The sequence below is a fragment of the Xenopus laevis genome, chromosome 1L, assembly GCF_017654675.1.
Source record: "Xenopus laevis strain J_2021 chromosome 1L, Xenopus_laevis_v10.1, whole genome shotgun sequence".
NCBI classification, from domain to species: domain Eukaryota; kingdom Metazoa; phylum Chordata; class Amphibia; order Anura; family Pipidae; genus Xenopus; species Xenopus laevis.
Window position 1 is genome coordinate 165,668,150 of NC_054371.1, and position 19,876 is coordinate 165,688,025.

The 19,876-nt window shown below is 41.5% G+C and overlaps 1 protein-coding gene across 2 annotated transcripts; it reads right to left on the bottom strand.

Annotated features, from left to right (window-relative positions):
• Window positions 1–228: 228 nt before the first annotated feature.
• Window positions 229–13,222, bottom strand: vegt.L (vegt protein L homeolog). 2 transcript variants are annotated; one of them, NM_001088196.1, is given in 9 exon segments: window positions 229–1,855; window positions 2,256–2,430; window positions 2,537–2,625; window positions 3,231–3,301; window positions 3,466–3,612; window positions 3,757–3,921; window positions 4,276–4,378; window positions 5,128–5,275; window positions 13,068–13,222. In NM_001088196.1, coding segments are annotated over 9 exon segments (1,368 nt in total). In that variant the 5' UTR covers window positions 13,144–13,222; the 3' UTR covers window positions 229–1,461.
• Window positions 13,223–19,876: the final 6,654 nt, after the last annotated feature.

The following is a 19,876-nucleotide window of genomic DNA, read 5'->3' on the forward strand; positions in this document are numbered from 1 at the left end:
GTACATAAGATCCCAACTCGATCCGAAATTAGTAGATTTAAAGGTACGAAGATCCAAATTAAGGAAAGATCAATTATCCGAAAGACCCCAGGTCCCAAGCAAGAGATGTTGCGCCTTTGATACTAACGCAGCATCCACTTATCCTTTATAGTAAATGGGCTGAGGCGGATTCCCCACTAAAGGACTTTGCTAGAATTGTATCTGAATGTTGAACACATAACACTGATCTGAAATAAGGAAAACATTTATTGAAGGTGTATAACCAGATGGAGACAAAACAAATGACACTTCATTGTTTCCTTCCTCAGTTCATGCCATTAAATAAAAGTCACATTAAAACACATTTCATAGTCAAAAACAATTCTTAAATAAAATCTATTTACAGATGTGTTCTATACAGAATACATACTGTTCTGCCTGCAGCCCTCCCACAAAACCTAGCTTTACAAGCAATTACACAAACCCTTTAACTGCTGAGCTGCTACTGAATCTGTAGAACAAAGAGCAAACAAACCATCCCATGTTTATTTAACTAATCACAGAATGCAAGGATTAATATTTGTTACATGTTTACCCCACTTTTGGAGTCAATTGTCCCAATCATTGCCAGAGGTTATGCTAATGTGAAAATATGCAGAGTTAGGCAGCCTTTGGTGACCCTGCTATTGCAGAAGTAGCGCTCTCATCTAGAGGCAATACTGGAAGCTGTAGCTTTGCTTTAGATGGAACACCAAATTTTGCCTATCCCTGTGAATATTGCACAGCGTTAGTCTCATAGTCAGCAGTACAATCTTTAGTGAACACACACTCCCCCCAAATACACACACATTTCCCGAGCAGTGCACAAAAGCACAAACACCTGCTGTACACACTGTCACAGATTAGTGCTGCAAACCACCACCCTGGAAAATGTAAGGTGCAAAACTGTAATCAAAATTATAGTTTAAAAAAACAAAAAACAAAACAGACCATAGTATAATTGAGTGAAAGGCAATAATTGGGGACATTAAGAAAATGGAGAGTTAGATGGCTGTACCACCACTTAAAGTCAAGAGAAAACTGCTTCTGTTCATGGCCCCATTACTTTGTTCTATAAATCCATAACTGCTTTCCCGGGTTCTCTTCTGGAGATCTGCTTTAACGCACCCCCCCACGGTTTCTCACATTTACTTGCTAATCTTTAAAATAAATACATTTAGTTCAAGTACAGGTAGAGATTCCCCTGATCACAAGCACAGGGGCAACCTACTGTTTGTGCTGATAAAGTGACACCTTTTAGTCCAACAAATATTGTAATCAAACCTCTCCATGCAACCTCCCAATGCAGGGTTTTTAAGGAGGTCCTGAAGCCTCAGAGATGCAAAACCACACAGCCCGCTCCCCCCCCCCCAACAAGAAATCAGGACTGAGGTATTGGCATGGATGGGTAAGGACTGTGGATACACATTTCCCTTAACCCATTTACCAACAGCTGTAGGGGAAGAGAGAGTATTGGCTCCAGTCTGACATCGCACTATGTGGGTGAGCTACTGCTCCTTGTGTGCTTAAGTCTGTTGGGTATGCAGTATAGCCCACAGGTCGATATTGACCTTGAGCTGGAACCAACCACTGATCTGCTCCATAAGGGCTGTACATGGCACCCCGGAGGGGCTGTTTCATTGGAGCTTCCATGGAAAAGTTCATAGAACATGTGCGTTCTGGAGCAGAATTCTGTGTTGGAATGACATGAAACACTGCTAAAGAATCTGGATCGGAATCCGGCACTGTAGCAATGTCAGGGGTAAGACGTCTGCTAGAGGGCTCTCCCAATTCAAATGGCGAGGAGAGATGTTGGGAACTCCTTCGATAATGGCTCCTAAGAAACACAAATCCAATATAAGATCACAAATTAGCATCAGGCAAAAAAAAATTGTAAAACTTGCTGACAAATGTGTTGCATTTTAAGGGTTGAACATTACTGCTATTGCCCTTCATACATCCAGCAAAACTCAGGCCGTCTCCAAACAGCCATTGTGCATGAATAGTCAACTTTTGTCAATCCACATGATTCAGCACTCAGCTGACAAATGGAAGTTGGGAATATTAGTTCTGCAGTAGCTAAAAAGATTAGCCTTTTCCTTTTCTTAAGACTTTCCATAGAGGTTATTCAGGGGGGTAACCCAAGGATGCACATTGCAGCCACTGGTAAACGTTTGCACAGCACTTAACTCTAGATATTAGTACTATATAATAATAAAAAAAAAAAAAAAACTCACTTGTTGTAGAAGTTGGAGGAAGATGTGGGGACTTGCTGCTCCTGATTGGCACCCTCAGACTCAGGGGAGTGGGGTGTCAAGCCTTGGTTAGCCTCGTGATCTGAAACCCAGTTCTGATAAACTCCTGCTGGGTCCATAATGGATTCCTCCTTCACACATATAGCCTTGGGGAAATCTGAAACGCAGATTTGGCAAAGTTATACCGGATAACTCAAAGAGAAAAGGGCTTGGGTAAAAGCCGTAAGGTCATGCCCCATGACATTTCTACTGTTTAGAAGTACCTGAAATATCAGCCTCAGGACTGTCCTCCCACTTCTTCCTCTTCTGCCTTTTACTAGGACTTTGTTGTAGAATCTTTAAAACATCATCCCTGGGAGAAGAAATATAACATTTGAACAATCACTGAGAATAACCTTAGGTAAACAACTGTTATGTGGGCAAAACAATGCTTGACACTAGCAGTAACCCTTCAATAATATTTTAGCTGTCTGCAGTTTAAAAAAGAAAAAAGGCTTGACCAAATGCTCATCCTCTATTTTCCCTCATTTGTTAATAAAATAACACCAATTAATCGGATTGAAACCTGAATCGTACTATTTTTTCAGGTTTTTGCCCGAAAGCCCAGAATTTATTGGATTATTGGGATAAAATCAGCGCAGACCACAATATCTTCCAATTGGGATAGGGATATTTCCCATTGACTTATAAATGACCTTGACACGTCTGAGGACAGATTCTGGCTTTTTGCAGCACCGGGGTATAATAAATATCGAAAAAAAGGGGGGCCTTTTTCCACAAAAGAGAATTCAAGTTTTTGCCCCAAAAAGCCAACCAAATAAATTTGAGGTTTAGTAAATAACCCCCCTAGTATTACTAGTGCACCACAGTTAATGCCACCTATCACATCATAGCTTGTGTGCATGCCGAGGAACATTAGTGTGCAACAGAAAAAATAATTTTAAGTGCTGAACTTACCTCTTGTGACTCCTTTCCTGCTCCCGGAATCCTTTAGCAAATGGGTTGTGATTAATTTTCAGTTTAGTAATCTGCAATAAAAAAAAAAAAAAGAGAAAAACAGAGTGAATCATTGTTTCTTAGAGAATGCATAGATTAGGATGCGCTCCAGGACTTGTCATGGCGCATGATCCTAACATGTTCCCCCTAAGAATTCAGACGTATATTAGTATAATTTGAGAATGACCCACTGTACCTTTTCATTCTGGTAGGCAGTCACTGAAGTAAACTCTGTCTCTGGGAAGCTAAACACTTGTACCAATCCCCATGGAGAATTGTACATGTCATCAGACTGAACTACATGGAACCTGGGCTTGTAGCGATGCATTGAATGCAAGATAATCTAGTAAACAGAGAGAGAGAAAAAAAATGATGTAACTAAAAAGGGAGTTCTGAAATTCTGTAACATTTATTATGAACATAAAATAATATGCAGGCATGCATCCATAGGCCTCTAACCCCTTCCTCACACAGTGTTAACACTTACATGGCCTTGTTGATCCAATGTGTTGTTGGTGAGTTTGAGCTTCTGAAAGCAGATCGGATCCTTCATCCAGTGGGCACCAGGAGCAGGTGAATCTGGGTGGACATACGTCCTGCAGGGTGGGTGAGGTTCTGCTTTACCTGCTGCTTCCCACTGGTTCTTATTCCACTACAGAAAAAAATAGGGGGGGGGACAATGGAACTGTCAGTGCCTTGTGGAGATTGGGATTACCAATACCACACAACCATGCAACCATGCAACTTCATTCAGGCAGTCAACATAGTTCCCAGAAATACAACTTAGAATATCTATCAAGTTATAATAAATTTTGTTTTTTCACACTATGTTTTGAGAAGCAAAACCTGTTAACAAAAGCATATCCAATTAAGTGTAATGTAAATATCACTGGGACACTTATGGAAAGTTTAGCCAATGTATTCTAAACCTTATAATATAGTTTAATGTTTTTGCAATTAAACCCTACACATACAATTAGAATCCACACCGTTGCTCCAGGCTTACCTTATACCTAAAGTTGTCCAGAGGAACAAAGTCCACCAGCAGCATGTACTTGGCATAAGGATGAAGACCGAAGAGACGGATCTTACACTGAGGAAACATCCTCCTGTGGGATGAAGAGAGAGAGAGTTGTTTGAGTGAGCAGCAAAGCAATTGGACACTCCAGCTCAATATGTGCTGAAATACAACTAATCCTAAAAATAATTATTCTGGGTGCTATTCCACTAGCTGCTAGAGGAACTTGGGAGCCCTCATAACCAGCTAATAAGACATATTACATACAGTGTCATAACTATATGTTATTGGGACCCACAGCAAATTCATTTTAGGCCCCCAACATATCCAGAGGTTGTCCTGTTTTTACAAATAAATATATATATATATATATATATATATATATATATATATATATATATATATATATATATATATATATATATATATATATATATATATATATATATATATATATATATATATATATATTAGCAAGAAATGACCAGCAACACCGAGTTTCTTGCTACATTATCTGCTTCATTTACCTTGCACCCGAGGTAAGCCCTGAAGGCGGTGTGCTGCCCATTTGGACTCTTTACATATACACATATATATATATGCATGCATACATACATACATACATACATACATACATACATACATACACACACATCTATCTATATCGAAATTGCTCATTAATTAGGGCCTCATGGGCCCCATTTGCCTCTTGGGCCCCGCTGCAGCCGCAGGGTCTGCTTCCTCAGTAGTTACGCCAATGATTATGGAGTATATAAAAAGGGCGATTGTCCAGTCTGTACACAAACGTGTTATGGCTGCACAGAATGGTTTTCCACTTACCTTCCAGATTTGGTGATGATCATCTCTGTCCCCTCCTGGTGGAACTGGGACCATAGATCTTGGTCTTCCAGGGAGGCACCAACAGTGTTGGGCAGGTAGAGGGAGTCTTGGCTGGAGACACTGTCCATGTCTGGGGAAGACTTTACATCTAAGGGGGGAGGAAGCAGGACAGTTATTATTAGGCCCTGTAGCCCAACATTAGGAGTTGGCTGGTTATTAGTAGAAAGCTATAGGGAACACTGGGTCCTTGATAATGTCACAGTATGTATTGTATATGACTGCACAACTGTACATCCACCTATAGGCAACTTTACATACAAAGTTCCCAGTGAATAATGGGCAGTCGGAATAAACAGGCAAACCCGTGCAGCAGCTATAAAGATACCCCGACACCCTGCAACGTGCCCTGTGGTGGCAGTCCCCGCTCCCCTCCACAGCGAGCTCCTTACCCGGCAGAGAATGCATGTTCCTAAACTAATCCACCTCACTTCTACGCGCTCTTCCCTTAGCCCGCGCTATTTAAGGTGGAGGGGAGGAGTGCGGAACACGCCCCGCCTACTCACGCTGATGCCCCGCCTACTCACGCTGATGCCCCCCACAGGCCTTTGATGTCTATTGACACAGAGAGGAAGGATCCGGTTTAATGACAGGGGCAGGCGGTCTAGTGATTAGCATGGGCCTGATACACAGGAAACCCTGCAGGGGAAATGTCCCTGATGTAGTGCTAACTCACTGCAAAACAAACTATGGCAACTTGTCCCAAAATGGCTGCCCAGTCACCTGGCACTAAGGCCAAGGTTGCCTTAAAAAGCTTTTAATCCATTGTGCGCACAGGCACTGTACTCGGTTGCTAGCCAGAATTCCCTTCCGCTAGTCATCCCAGATGTGCCCAACCTGCACTGACCCTGCCCATTTTACTAACATTTAATATACTGAATTAGCAGTCCCAAGGGCACCCAACACCAGAGCCTGGTTCTCATTCATTAGAACTCATTCATTAGCTTTCACCTGCAGATCAGAGAAGTAAAGGGGAAGTGGCAGTCACTGAAAGCTGCAGCTGGCACTTAGACCAACAGTACAGTCTGAATGATATGTTAGTACTTCGTGTATTCATGGCTGACAGGCCCACATTTATCTATGTTATGGAACTTGGCTTTTTGGAGGAAAATAATTTTCAAAAATCTGTCCTTGTGAAATCTGTTACTCATTTTAGCATGGTCTCTTCATTTAAGTAAGTGTTTTACTGGGGTTGGATGCAATAACTATGGTTATGCTGGTTTCTTTAAAAGACATTCTCTCTCCATCATGGGTATAGGAAACAATAGGAAACAATCTGCAATCTGCAAACCTTCACTTTCTAAGGCAGCTCCATCTTTCCCATTGACTTTTATAGAGAAATCCACTGGACAACACCCACGACATTAACCTGCGCCCAGAACTACAGCAAGAGTCATTGGTAATTAAAGTGATACTGACAGTAAAAATTAATTTCAAAATATTAATCTACATTAAAAGTACATAGGTCACATTGATCGTTTTTTACGGATAGTTCTGCTTTTATTACTTGAAGTTCCTACACCTGACTGTCCCATTCTAATGGTAAACAACTTCCAGGGGCGCTCCACCAATGAGGCGAGTTGATTCACTCGCCTCAGACGGCAGCACCCCCTTGGTTACCAGGGGCGGCAAAAATGCAGCTCCTGGTAACTAAGAGCCGAATTTCCAGTTTTCAACAAGGAAATTCGGCTCTTCTAGTGCAGAGAGCACAATTGCACCCCGACCCCCTCCTGCGCAGAAAATGTGAGCGCCGTGAGGAGGGGTCAGGACGGCAACGGAAGGTCATCTCAGGCGGCATAAAGGTGCCGACGACTACTGCTGCACAAATATAGCAGCCCCCTCATACACAGTGGCGGAACTACCGGGGGAGCAGGGGGTGCGATTGGGCCAGGGCCCGCAACCCCTCAGGGCCCCACCGGCAGCCCGTGCACCACTGCAAAATGCGGCCGTACGGAAGGGGACGGGGCCCGGCTGCGCGTCACGCACCAGGGTCCGTCCCCCTCTAGTGATGCTACTGCTCATACAGGAACATGGGGGTAAGAAAGGTAATGTAAAAGCATCAAGCAAATACCTTTATGGCAAAATTATAAATAGCATTCAAAGATAATGTTATAAAAGATATAAAAAAAATTTTTAAAAAGTTATTTTCTGGTGTCAGTATCTCTAATGAGCGGTCAGGCCTGGATTTGTGGAGAGGCCACCAAGGCCCGGGCCTAGGGCGGCAGAATTTTGGGGGGGCAGTGGAATGCCCAACCACACCCACATTGGTTCAGAAACACTGGGGATGAAAAGGAGCTATGATAGTTTTTTAAATCTCCTCTGTGCCAATCCCCATTGCTCCAGTCCCGATGATGAAAATCCACGATATAGTGTTCACTACGCTGGATTTGCAGACATCCCCTACTGTACGGCCTACTTGGCGACTAAACGAAAGTCTTTTAGCTGATCCAGACTGTATTGCCTACATTGAGAAAGAGCTCCACCAATTTTTTACTGAAAATTGCACTTTAGATGCCTCCCCAGCTTGGATATGGGTTGCGCAGAAAGCGTACGTTAGGGGCTGCCTAATTCAATATGCAGCGCAGAGGATATGCAGGCCCAACAGTCTCAAGATAAAGCGCCAGCCTATAGCAACTGACTATGGTTATCTGCAAGAATTCTTACCATAAGAACCATAAACTACAGTAATATACCAGAGATCAGTAATTAAACTGGGGAGCATATGTATTTTTGCACCTAGACTTACAGGTTGTAAGTCTTGTTTCAGCACAAATGTAAAGGAAAAGTAAACCTAAAGTATAAATAGGTTTATATAAAACATGCCCAGTAGGAGAACTATATATTCCTAAATTAGATTTTTAAGATTGGGTTATTTTTTTTTCATGTGATCATCTGTAATTTCAGTTGCAACAAGAGTGAATCAGGTCCCCAGTCCACACAAAACTGCCCCTAGTGTAACACCGCTGGTAGCACTGGTTTATGAACTGGGTCTAGGAAAGGCAGGAAAGAAATTCTAGAATTATATTGAATAGCTCACATTTTTGTTAACATAGGGTTCATATGATGAAAAATGCTTACTGGATCCAACACTGGAGCTCATATAGTCATATTATTGCTTGTAGAAAGTGGAGGCTCAAGCTGAATATTATTATAGTAGCTGGTTATGGGAATGTCATTTTGTGTATTGAAGGACTAGACACAAGGTGCAGTTTTGTTAATTGACTAAGTTCCTCTGTCCCTCACAGAAGCAGGAACTGAAGCATCCTTGAGTCTTACTTAGCATTCACACACACAGCAAGTAGTCTCACTGAAGCCCCTCAGGCTATGAACATGGCCAGAGTCAAATGCAAAATGATCCAAGAACTTCAATCCCTCTGCTCTTTTCAACTCCTAATGCTCCTAATTGATGCTGTGTTCCAGCCCAGTCAGATCCCTATTGTCAAGCACACATACACTAGTAGCTCAATGTCTTTAAATCCACAAGAGCAGCGCATTTGGCCATGGCAGGACAGACAGATAGGACAATAGAAGAAGATACTGTAGCTGAATACACATACAGCCATTGCGGTTGCATCTGCCCTGTGGCCACAGACGCTACATAATGTTTTGTGTGTTTAGCTAGCTGGCTTTTAAGAGGATACAATGTTTTGCCAGTTGTTTGTGGTTGCCGTCCTTTAATTTTCATTCATTGTGGTTTAGAAGGGAAAAAAAAAATGTCTGTACTTAAATTTTCACATTATAGAATTCCCATTTCATCTGAATGTAAATTCATTCTGAAGGCAGAAATCTCAACTGTATACAAAACACACTAGAGATAGAGAGGTACTCAACAGGTAGGGTTGCCGGTATTTTACCTGCTTGGCCGGTAAAAATTATGGCTGATCCCAATGTTTTTACTGATCCCAGTATTTTTTTCCAGAAAAGGTGGCAACCCTATCAACAGGGCATATATAAACCAGAAAATGCTACCACATACATGTATCTTTATATATATATAATGCCAGAACAATCCTGTGTGTATACCAAACATTGTACGTTTTGAAGTAAATAGACTTAAAGTCTTAATAATGAACCCTCTTGGGTGCATTAATAAGACTTTAAGGCAATCGGAACTTTGCTTTTAACACTTGGTAATGTAAGCAGTGGAAGGGCTTAATCCATCAGCAATTGATGATAATATTACAGGGGACAGTTTTATGATGGCACAAAGTGCTGGAATACCACTCAGTGCCTTCTCATTGCTGTAAGTCTGGCACTAGGGAGATATTTATATTGAATGCAATTCCCAGTGGTTTTTAAAAAGATGCAAATTCTGATAATAAAAGGGATAAAAAGCAGAGTACAATGGAGGTTTGGAGTCTGGCACCATAACTTAATTTCTTGTTCCTTCTCTTATGTAACTGAGGCCAAAGATCATACAGAAGACGGCAAACTACAAAAATGCAGAGGAGAAAAGTAAAGTGGTTACAGGTTTTCTTCCAATTGCAGCCTGCTGTATAAACCTTATCAGGGTATGGAGACTCGAACAAAATGTATAATTGAATGTTCACACATGTCTGAGATCACTCATTTCATATGAATAATATTAGGCCAATAAGTCTTTTAGTTTAAGGGAAGCACAAGTGGGAGTGGTCACAGTTCACTTGCTTGCAGCTTTAAGCCACATACTGTAGAGTCCTGCGCCGACTAATTTTCTGACCCGACCCAGACCCGCAAATTTACCCACTTTGATCCGCAACAAAAGAAACAAGTTTTGTAAAATTTTAAAAGGACTAAACTATAGACAATATAAAATAAGATAAGAAATTTAGATGAGACCTGCAACCTGCATCCATACCCACACCTTAAAATCCTATCCTCATTCTGCAGGGTACCACCTTTTTTTGCAGATAACCCGCGGGTACCCGACCCACTATAGGACTCTACCATACTGCCCTTATTCTAATACACAACTATATTGAACACAATACCGTCTATAAAGGGGTTGTTCACCTTTAAATTAACTTTTATTATTAAATTATACTTTAGTATGGTGTAGAGAGTGATATTCTGAAACAATTTGCAACTGGTTTTAATTTTTTTATCTGTGTTTTTTATTTATTTATTCAGCATCTCTCCAATTTTCAGTTTCAGCCGTTTGGTTTCTAGGGTCCAATTGAGCAACCATGCATTGTAAGAGACTGTGATATGAATAGAGGAGAGCCTGGCTAGAAAGACAAGTAATAAGTAGCAATACAAATAAATGAGTTGCCTTACAGAGGATCTTTTTTTTTTTAGATAGGGTTAGTGACCCCTATTTGAAAACTGGAAAGAGATGGCAAATAAATCTATAAAAAAAATAGAGGACCAATTAAAAAGCTGCTTAGAATTGGCCATTCTATAACATAATAAAAGTTAACATAAAGGTGAACCACCCCATTAATGCGCCTGCTGATAAGCTGAACTAACTGATCCTGCATTTAGCATGTAACATAGGCACACTATAGGAAAAGCAATGGTGTACAGCTTTCACATGACCAGCAGTATTCCGAATATATGATAAGAATCAGCTAGGTGAATATGGAAAGTCTGTGTATAGAGGGCATGTCCCAACATGCAGCATTGAGGCTATATACTGGGCTACAATGGCTTTGCGTATTATAGAGTGAATACAGTGATGGCATTTGAATACAGAGCCCCCCCACAGGCCCGAAAAACAGCAACTGTGGCATCTTACAGTAGCCCCAATCCACAGATTTCCAGTCCAGGCCTGCCCGCTACCTTGTCTAATGTTAAATGAGCCTACTGTTCAGTTAGGTGAGTAAAGGGTTAACACTTTGCAGCAAGGGCATTTAGGATTAGCCTACATCTGATGTGAGTTTTGTGTGTTAATGAAGCTTTCTGATATTTAGCAGCTATCAATCCACAAGCAGGTGATGGGAGCTGGGGGAGCCATGAAGCTTGAAAGAAAAGCTAAGGCACAACTCAACTACTTTAACACCTCTCTCAAGATCCTTGTGGGACACAATGACTATTGATTAGGGTGGAATAAAGCTGCCAAAAAAAAAAAAATCAGTTTCCCCAGGGCCAGGGGAAAAAGTGACATTGTAATATGACAAAGCATCAGACTGTATTGTGCAGCATAAGTACCTATGTAATTTAGCAGGGCGGAGACCTGTTTTGCTTTATTAATGGCTTTCACACTCTGGAGAGCACATTTCTGAAGGGCATCCTTTTTACTGTTGGCCATGTCTGTAATGGCGTCCCTTCCTGGGGGAAAAACCCAGAGATGGCTTCAGATAGATCGCTCAACCATAGCCTGAACAACATCCCATAAGCAAAATAATGAAATATACCCTGTATGCAAGGTTTCATTTCATATTTTCCTTCAGTACAACAGAAAATATAGATTTATTCTGTGTAAATTTGCCGCACTGCTTGCCTCGGCTGAAGCATTCTTCATTCAACAGCACGATTAGGCATGGTCCTGTGATGATGCAATTCTGCTCATGCCAATGGAGTCGTGTCTCTAAAGCAATATGGCCGTTCTATCTAATATGGGTGACTGTGATTAGGCAAATATGTTGCAGACCCAAACTGGGATCTATGGGTTCTTGCAATAGCAGAGGGGCTGCTGTAAGATGCCATACAAAGTGACTATTATTGGGCTGGTGGGGCCTGCTTGGGCCTTTGTGTATTTGGAACTTCAGGGCCTATTTTGAATTCCAGTCCAGTCCTGCGTTCCATTGGGCAGTGATCGACATTACTGATTGAATATATACTGTAATGCTTCAATTACTGTGGCTTGTAAATTAAATAAAATTATTATTTATATAAATTAAAATCTGCAGGCGATAATAGCGAGTCATGGTTATCTGGCCTTACTGGCCCTACCTACCACCATTGAGTAAAGCAAATTGTTGGAGCAAAGCCTGTAAAGCGAGGATGTCAGCCCTGTGCTTCTCAAGCTGCTGTGATATTACCCATTATTCACCCTAAGTGAATGGTGGGAAATTAACCTGGCCTAGCCATTTGCTGCATGAGATGAAACTGCCCATTTGCTTATCACTATTTACCTTCTCAGCTGGGTGCATACGAGACCCCCTAGCTTACGCAGAATAAATAGGTCTATTATATAAAGTGGGACAGAGAGGGTATCAGACCTGAGCCCCCAGCTCCACAGGGTATAGTTTATTCAAAAGCAGCTGGAAGGCTTATTTATAATTGTATTAAGGCCTTTGGGAGAGATGGTGGGAGTTGCAGTTTAACAACCAAAGCACTTTAGCCTGATTTAATGTGGCCCTCTGCTCTGTGATCTATGGATCGGACTCTGCAGAATATGTGGCAAATTAACCTGCAGCTCACTAGTATTTTTAATTTGGTGCAATCACAGTATTCTCAATGTTATGAGATGTGAGAATGGAATCGTCTATACTACACTTGTAATAGGAGGCCTTAAAGTTACACACCCTAAAATTGTGACTTGGGGTTGGAGTTTGTAAATCCTGCCTGGAAATAGTCACAATAATGTGGCCTTGCTACTTTATCTGTAGAAATGATAATAATAGAGACTTGACACTCTGCACAAACAATCATTGGACCCTAGTAACAGTGGTTTAGCACAAGCACAGAGAATTTTTTGAGCTGCATGGGCCCAGGAATATCTAGTCAGTAACCGATAAGTTGTTGAGATATATGCCCATGAGCCACCTAGGTAATGCACCCACACAGGGTGTTTTGGCAAACACTGCAAGATGCCATAGACAGTCACTATTTTTGGGTTGGTGGTGGGCCTCTGTGTACTTGAAATACCAGGGCCTATTTCTGAACCCCAGTCTGAACCTGACGCCACATTAGGGAGGTACAGTGCTCTGGACCCAGGATTCTACCCATGTGAGTGTTACCTGATGCACAGTTAGAAGAAGCCTCTGGTTCCAGATGCCCCGCAGAGAGGCCGCATTCCCGACAGCAGTTTCTCATTCCAGCACTGTAGCTATAGGCTATCACATGGGCCCCTGCAGGTGAATGCTCAATATAAAAACTCTGCTGCAGGTGTTCCCTTGCTAATGTGATGATGAGAGGGAGCCGCCTCCTTGCTTTTAAACCTACAGCACACCATGATGTGTAGGAAAGACTCTATTAAGTGTATGAGAGCTGCCATGCTGGATTTTTATGGCCTGTCTATATTTCTCAACCATGCAGTGCTACTTAAATATTTTTACTTAAAAACTAAAAGTCATTCATAACAGTGCACGCTTATCTCATCTTTTTTGAGGGACAGATGGCTACCCCCTATTTGCTGAATGCATAGAGACATTAATCAATATTTGATCTAAACAGGATTTTTTTTGGTGGGGGAATCCTCCCTATTGCTGCCAGTATTCAATACTGTGAATGCACAGCTAGTGGTCAAGCTGAATACCATAAGTCAGGGGTCCCCAACCTTTTTTACTCGTGAGCCACATTTAAATGTAAAAAAGAGTTGGGGAGCAACACAAGCATGAAAAAGTCCATGGGGATGTCAAATAAGGGCTGGTATTGGCTGTTTGGTAGCCTCTATATGGACTGGTAGCCCTCAGGAGTCTCTGTTTGGCAGTACACCTGGTTTTTATGCAACCAAAACTTGCCTCCAAGCCAGTAATTTAAAAATAAGCACCTGCTTTGAGGCCACTGAGAGCAACAGCCAAAGGGTTGGAGAGCAACATGTTGCTCGCGAGCTACTGGTTGGGGACCACTGCCATAAGTCAATAAATGTTCTGCTGTGTGTGATCATGTGCTTCATTCAGGGAAATTTCTATAGGTAATTGGGGAGCAGTTCTGCCAGGAAAGCCCACCCTTTCATTCAGAAGCCTGTGGTGGGATATGTCTAGATTGAACAGGAAGTGATAAAGTCTCTTTACACTAAAAAATTCATGTTGTTTATCAATATACACAAATGTATGCATATACATGAGAATGCTATGCAAACCCTTTCATATACATGCAATGTGTATTCTGGCATTAGGCTGGGGCAATGGCTCCCAAAGTGAAGGGATGTCCTGCACTTCGAAGGTCCCACAGTGCCTTCTTGCAATGTCAGTTATAAGTTGGTGGCCTATGGTCAGTACTGGAGATTGCTAGGGGTGCACTTAAGTACTGTATAAGCAGCACATTGTGTGGTTGGTGCACTCAGAACATCAGAGTCTGGACTCTGATTCAAAAAAAAGCCCTGGCATTTCAAGTACACAAAGGCCCAAACAACTACACACAGACTTAATATGTGTGTTGGGAGTTTCCTTAAATGAGAAGGATCTAGGGGTTTTTGTTGATAACAAGTTGTCTAATTCTGGGCAGTGTCATTCTGTGGCTACTAAAGCAAGTTCTCTCTTGCATAAAAAAGAGCATTAACGCAAGGGATGAAAACATAATTATGCCTCTTTATAGGTCCCTGGTAAGGCCTCATCTGGAGTATGCAGTGCAGTTTTGGACTCTAGTCCTTAAGAGGGATATAAATGAGCTGGAGAGAGTGCAGAGACGTGCAACTAAATTGGTTAAGGTGGCCATAGACTCAAACATCCGCTCGTTTGGCGACATCGCCAAATGAGCGGATCTTTCCCCGATATGCCATTAACGGCATGGCTATATCGGGGGTAATTCGAACGTTCGGCCATACGATGCGCCAAAGGACTCCGACGGGTCGGTCAGGTAAAAATCCAACCTTCCCGATCGATATCGTGGCCAGATATCGATCGGGAAGACCCGTCGGAAGCCCCCCATACACGGGCAGATAAGCTGTCAAATCGGTCCAAACGACCGATATCGGCAGCTTTATCTGCCCGTGTATGGCCACCTTTAGAGGGATGGAAGACTTAAATTATGAGGGTAGACTGTCAAGGTTGGGGTTGTTTTCTCTGGAAAAAAGGTGCTTGCGAGGGAACATGATTACACTTTACAATTACATTAGAGGACATTATAGACAAATAGCAGGGGACCTTTTTACCCATAAAGTGGATCACCGTACCAGAGGCCACCCCTTTAGACTAGAAGAAAAGAACTTTCATTTGAAGCAACGTAGAGGGTTCTTCACAGTCAGGACAGTGAGGTTGTGGAATGCACTGCCGGGTGATGTTGTGATGGCTGATTCAGTTAATGCCTTTAAGAATGGCTTGGGTGATTTCTTGGACAGACATAATATCAAAGGCTATTGTGATACTAAACTCTATAGTTAGTACAGATATGGGTATATAGAATTTTTGTGAAAGTAGGGAGGGGTGTGTGTATGGATGCTGGGTTTTCATTTGGAGGGGTTGAACTTGATGGACTTTAATTATGTAACTAACTATGTAATATAAAACACAGGTCCAGGGCAGCCCCTCTGGCAGTGGCGTAACTACCGATGAAGCAGACCCCACGGCAGATACAGGGGGCCTGGCAGGGGGTTGCTTCTTTGGAATTATGAGTGGCAGGGGGATCTCAGTTCTTCTGAGATTATGTGCAGCAGGTAATCTCTGGTCACCTGTGATTATGTAAGAGGGGGCCCAGAAAGGTAATTTCGCAGGGGCCTGGGCCCCTGAAATTATGCCTCTGGCATTTGCCTGTATTTCCAGATTGCCGGTCTGGTGCTGTCTTGGAGCAAAATGGACATAGGAAGTTTTAGGCCACACCTGACCCTGATCCTCCCCAGCCACTCCACTAGTTATAACCTAGTGCACCACTAATTTGTCCAAACCCCCAGCCCATTTGGGGATCCACTTGACATGAGTGTGGCAAAATATTAGCCAGAGCTGGTTATAAATCTGTGCAGATTTCTGAGAGATACAGTATCAGTATAGGGCTTTGAAACCTCTGTTTTTTTGGCAAATATTTGTTTGAATCATTGCTGGTTTTAACAGAATTATGATTTAGTAAACATGGACAATTACAAATGTGGTATATCCATTTATGAAATATAATCCATTCATTTTCATTGAATACTCCCAGGGGACTATACAGTAAGGCAGCAAGTCTAGCTTCTATTTGGTCTCTGTATGGCCACATTTGCCCAATAGGATCATCTTTGAAGAACAATTCCCCAAACCACAACCATCATTTTTATTGTGGGCAATCCCATTAATAAATAGCAATTTCAGGTCTGCTTTAAATATATTTTTTGACATTGGCCCAAGTTACTGGCACCTAAGTTTAATTCCTAAACATATACTAAAAGCCAGTTGCAGGATCTACATCCCCCTCTGGTTTGTTTTTATATCCCTCCATAGTGACTTTAGCCTTATGAATTGCCATTTGTAAGTGACAGAAGTAAATACACAGACTCAATGCAGCGGCAGTTGTAGGACGAGGAACTGAATATATCTGCTTGGGCTCTCTGAATTGAGATTGCCCCACCATTCAGGTCCTGACTGGGATTTAAGCTTCATAAAGTGTAACAGCCCTTATATACACTTAGCATTCACATCACAGTTTTCCAACCTGCTGCCCTGTTTTGAAGTACAACTTACAGCACTCCATGTGGAATGGTGGTGCTGGGAGCGGTAATACAACAAGTAATCTGTAATGTATTGTACTATCTGCTTACCTGGATTGTTACACCTGCCATTCTAGGGATAGGTTTGTATTGTTACTAATACTATCGATGGTTGTTAGGATCTGTGGCATGCCAGGTCTCAAAAACCAGTATTTTTATCTGGCCCTCAGGCATCTAGTATGACAACTTATATATAAAACTGCATTTAAATGTTGCTAAAGCAAGCTAGTTTTAATGGAATATCCAATTTAAGTGACTAGCAGCTGACCCAGGAGTAACAAGCAAGAATGAAAAAGTAAGTGACTTAACCACTGAGCCATTCCTTCTGTCTGCTTTGCTGCCCTTACATGGAATGAGAGAGTGGTGCCTGATTCACCGTGCTGCACAAACACACTGTATGCATACCTCCCAACATTTTGGAAGTAAAAAGAGGGACAAAATTTTTTTTTCGGCATGTAGCGCAGCAATTTTTTGACCACACCCCTTTCTGTGGTCACACCCCCTAATTACCATGTTTGTTTTACAAAATTTGGCAGGTTATGAAAGTTTGAAAATATTTTTCCTTATCTAAACTGTGTTTTTGTGTCTCAAAATTGTTACAAAGTATCTTATTTGCACTTGTTAGCTGTTCTGGGCTCTCTGCTAAAAGCCAATTAAGTGAGAAACTTTGTTTCTTTTTCTGGCTGTTCAGCGCATAGAAAAGAGGGACTTTCCAGTACAAATGAGGGACTGCAGGTTGAGCTGTCAAAAGAGGGACTGTCCCTCCGAAAAAGGGACAGTTGGGAGGAATGCGTATGCATGTGATGCCAAATGGGATAATTCCACTGATCACAATGTAATATTGTTGGAAATGTGAAATATAAATGCCAGTACAGGTATTTGACCTACTATCCAGAATGCTTGGGATCTGGGGGTTTTCAGATAAGGGATCTTTGCTTAATTTGGATCTTCATACCATAAGCCTACAAAATATTATTTAAACATCAAATAAACCCAAATAAATTTTCCCTCTAAGAATTCATTTTATCTTATTTAGTATTAGGGATGCACCGAATCCAATATTTTAGGATTCGAGCGAATCCTTTCTGAAAGATTCAGCCGAATCCCGGACCGAACATACATATGTAAATTAGGGAAAAGAGGGGGGAAAGAGAACCTTGCGTGCAAGAAAAGCCATGGGATATTTTGGATTTGATTTGGCCGAAGTTCTGCTGAAAAAGGCCTAATTTTGGTTGAACTCTGGATTCAGTGCATCCCTGGTTAGGATCAAGTACAAGGTCATTTTGAAAATTGTGAATTATTTGCTTATAATACACAAAAGCCATGAATATCTTGTAAATGATATCCTTATAAACGGTGAGTAGTGATGTCATCAGTTATAAACGGTGAGTAGTGATGTAATTTCTGTCACATGACTCACTAAAATTTGTGTATTATAATTAATAAAGTACCCCCAGTTGTAAAATATGAGGATATTAGAAGTTACCTCGGAGTTCCATGACCTGTATAAAAACACTCGGCCTTCGGCCTCGTGTTTTTATATGGTAATGAAACTCCTCGGTAACTTATAATATCCTTATATTTTACAAGAGGGGGTACTTTATTCACTATATAATGGAGTCTATGAGAGATAGCCTTTCCATAACTGGGAGCTTTCTGGATAGAGGGTTTCTAGATAATGGATCCAATACTGTACAGCCACTGAACTTCTGCCTGAAAGGTTCAGCCTCCCGAGGATGCTGCCCTGCCACAGAGGTTCCCAAACTGTGCAGCTTGTCTGACTAAAGCTATTTAAACCAGTTAAAGGGGGCTACAACTTCCAAATATATATATTTTAAATATACATATGGATTTTATAATAATTCTTCATTGTATTGATGAGTCTTTGCACACACTAATGTGCAGGGAATTCAGCTGAAGGTTATATTACAAATAATAGGGCACCAGCATCCATCATTAAGGACAGGCCTGCATGGATTTTCATAGCATCTTGGGTAGCTTAGAATTAAAGGGAAACCAACACTTCCAAACGAACTGTAGCATTGGATTCCTGACCTGTAAAACCCTAGGATGCCCAATAACGTACCGTGTACACACCGTGTGTTATAAGCAGAGAACTGACTCACATGCTGTCTACAAAGAACTAACCCCCAGAGAGTTCAGACTGCAAGGTAAATAAGGGTATGTTAATGCCAAACTCTTCTTCCAGACATTTGCACTACAACCAACACTGCTCATTATGCTGATTTTGTAGGCATACCAAAGCACCCAGGACACCTTCTATAAAGCTAAGGAAATGACCATTAGAGACAACAAATGTTCAGAGGGTGTGATTAACTATTCCTAAACTGCCCATATCATTTAGAAGACCTTTTGCATCTGCCTAGTATTTCTCATGGGACTGTACTGTACATGCAGCCTTAGGACAGCAGCCGATGGGGAGATTTGTTGGTGCGATCAAAATACACAACTGCAAGTGACAAATCTGACAAAAACGCATCTCTGTTGGAAATAATTGAAATTGGCAGCGGTAATACCAACACATTGCTTCGTTCTTCCAAAGCCGCCTCTGGAGGAAACTTTGCAATATGTTGGTTTTACCGCCATCGATTTCAGTTATTTCCAATGGAGACGCATTTTCCGGAGATTTGTCACCCACAGTCGTGCATAAATAATCATGGGCAACAAATCTCCCTGTCAACCACTACCCTTAAAGGGACAGTATACTCCTGAAAACACATTTGCTAAAGATGAGCGAAGTACTTGTGTTGAAAATGCATTCTGCCTATACATTTAATTAAAAAAAGGCACTAAATGAATTTTTTTTCACCAAACTTGTACCCCCTCTTCCATTATAAACACAACATATTGTCCAACATTCTTTATCTACCTTTAAACAAGCAAACCCTCCCTTCCCTAAGCCAAATATTTCAGCTCATTATCAGACGGTTTCTCATTGGACAGGTAATCAGCTTCTTCAATGCTCGCTAGAACCAGGAAGCAACAGGAAGTGGTTTCATTATCTTGAAGATAAACACACTGATGCACCTTGTAGTTATACATAGTTCCTTGTACAGTGGGACCAGTGTCCCCCACCCGATGCTATAAGTGATTGGTACAGTTGAGCATTGCCTTCAATACTTATTATCTAATACTAATACTAATTATCTTGTTTTGTGCCAGAAATAACAAAGATCGTAGATAATTAAA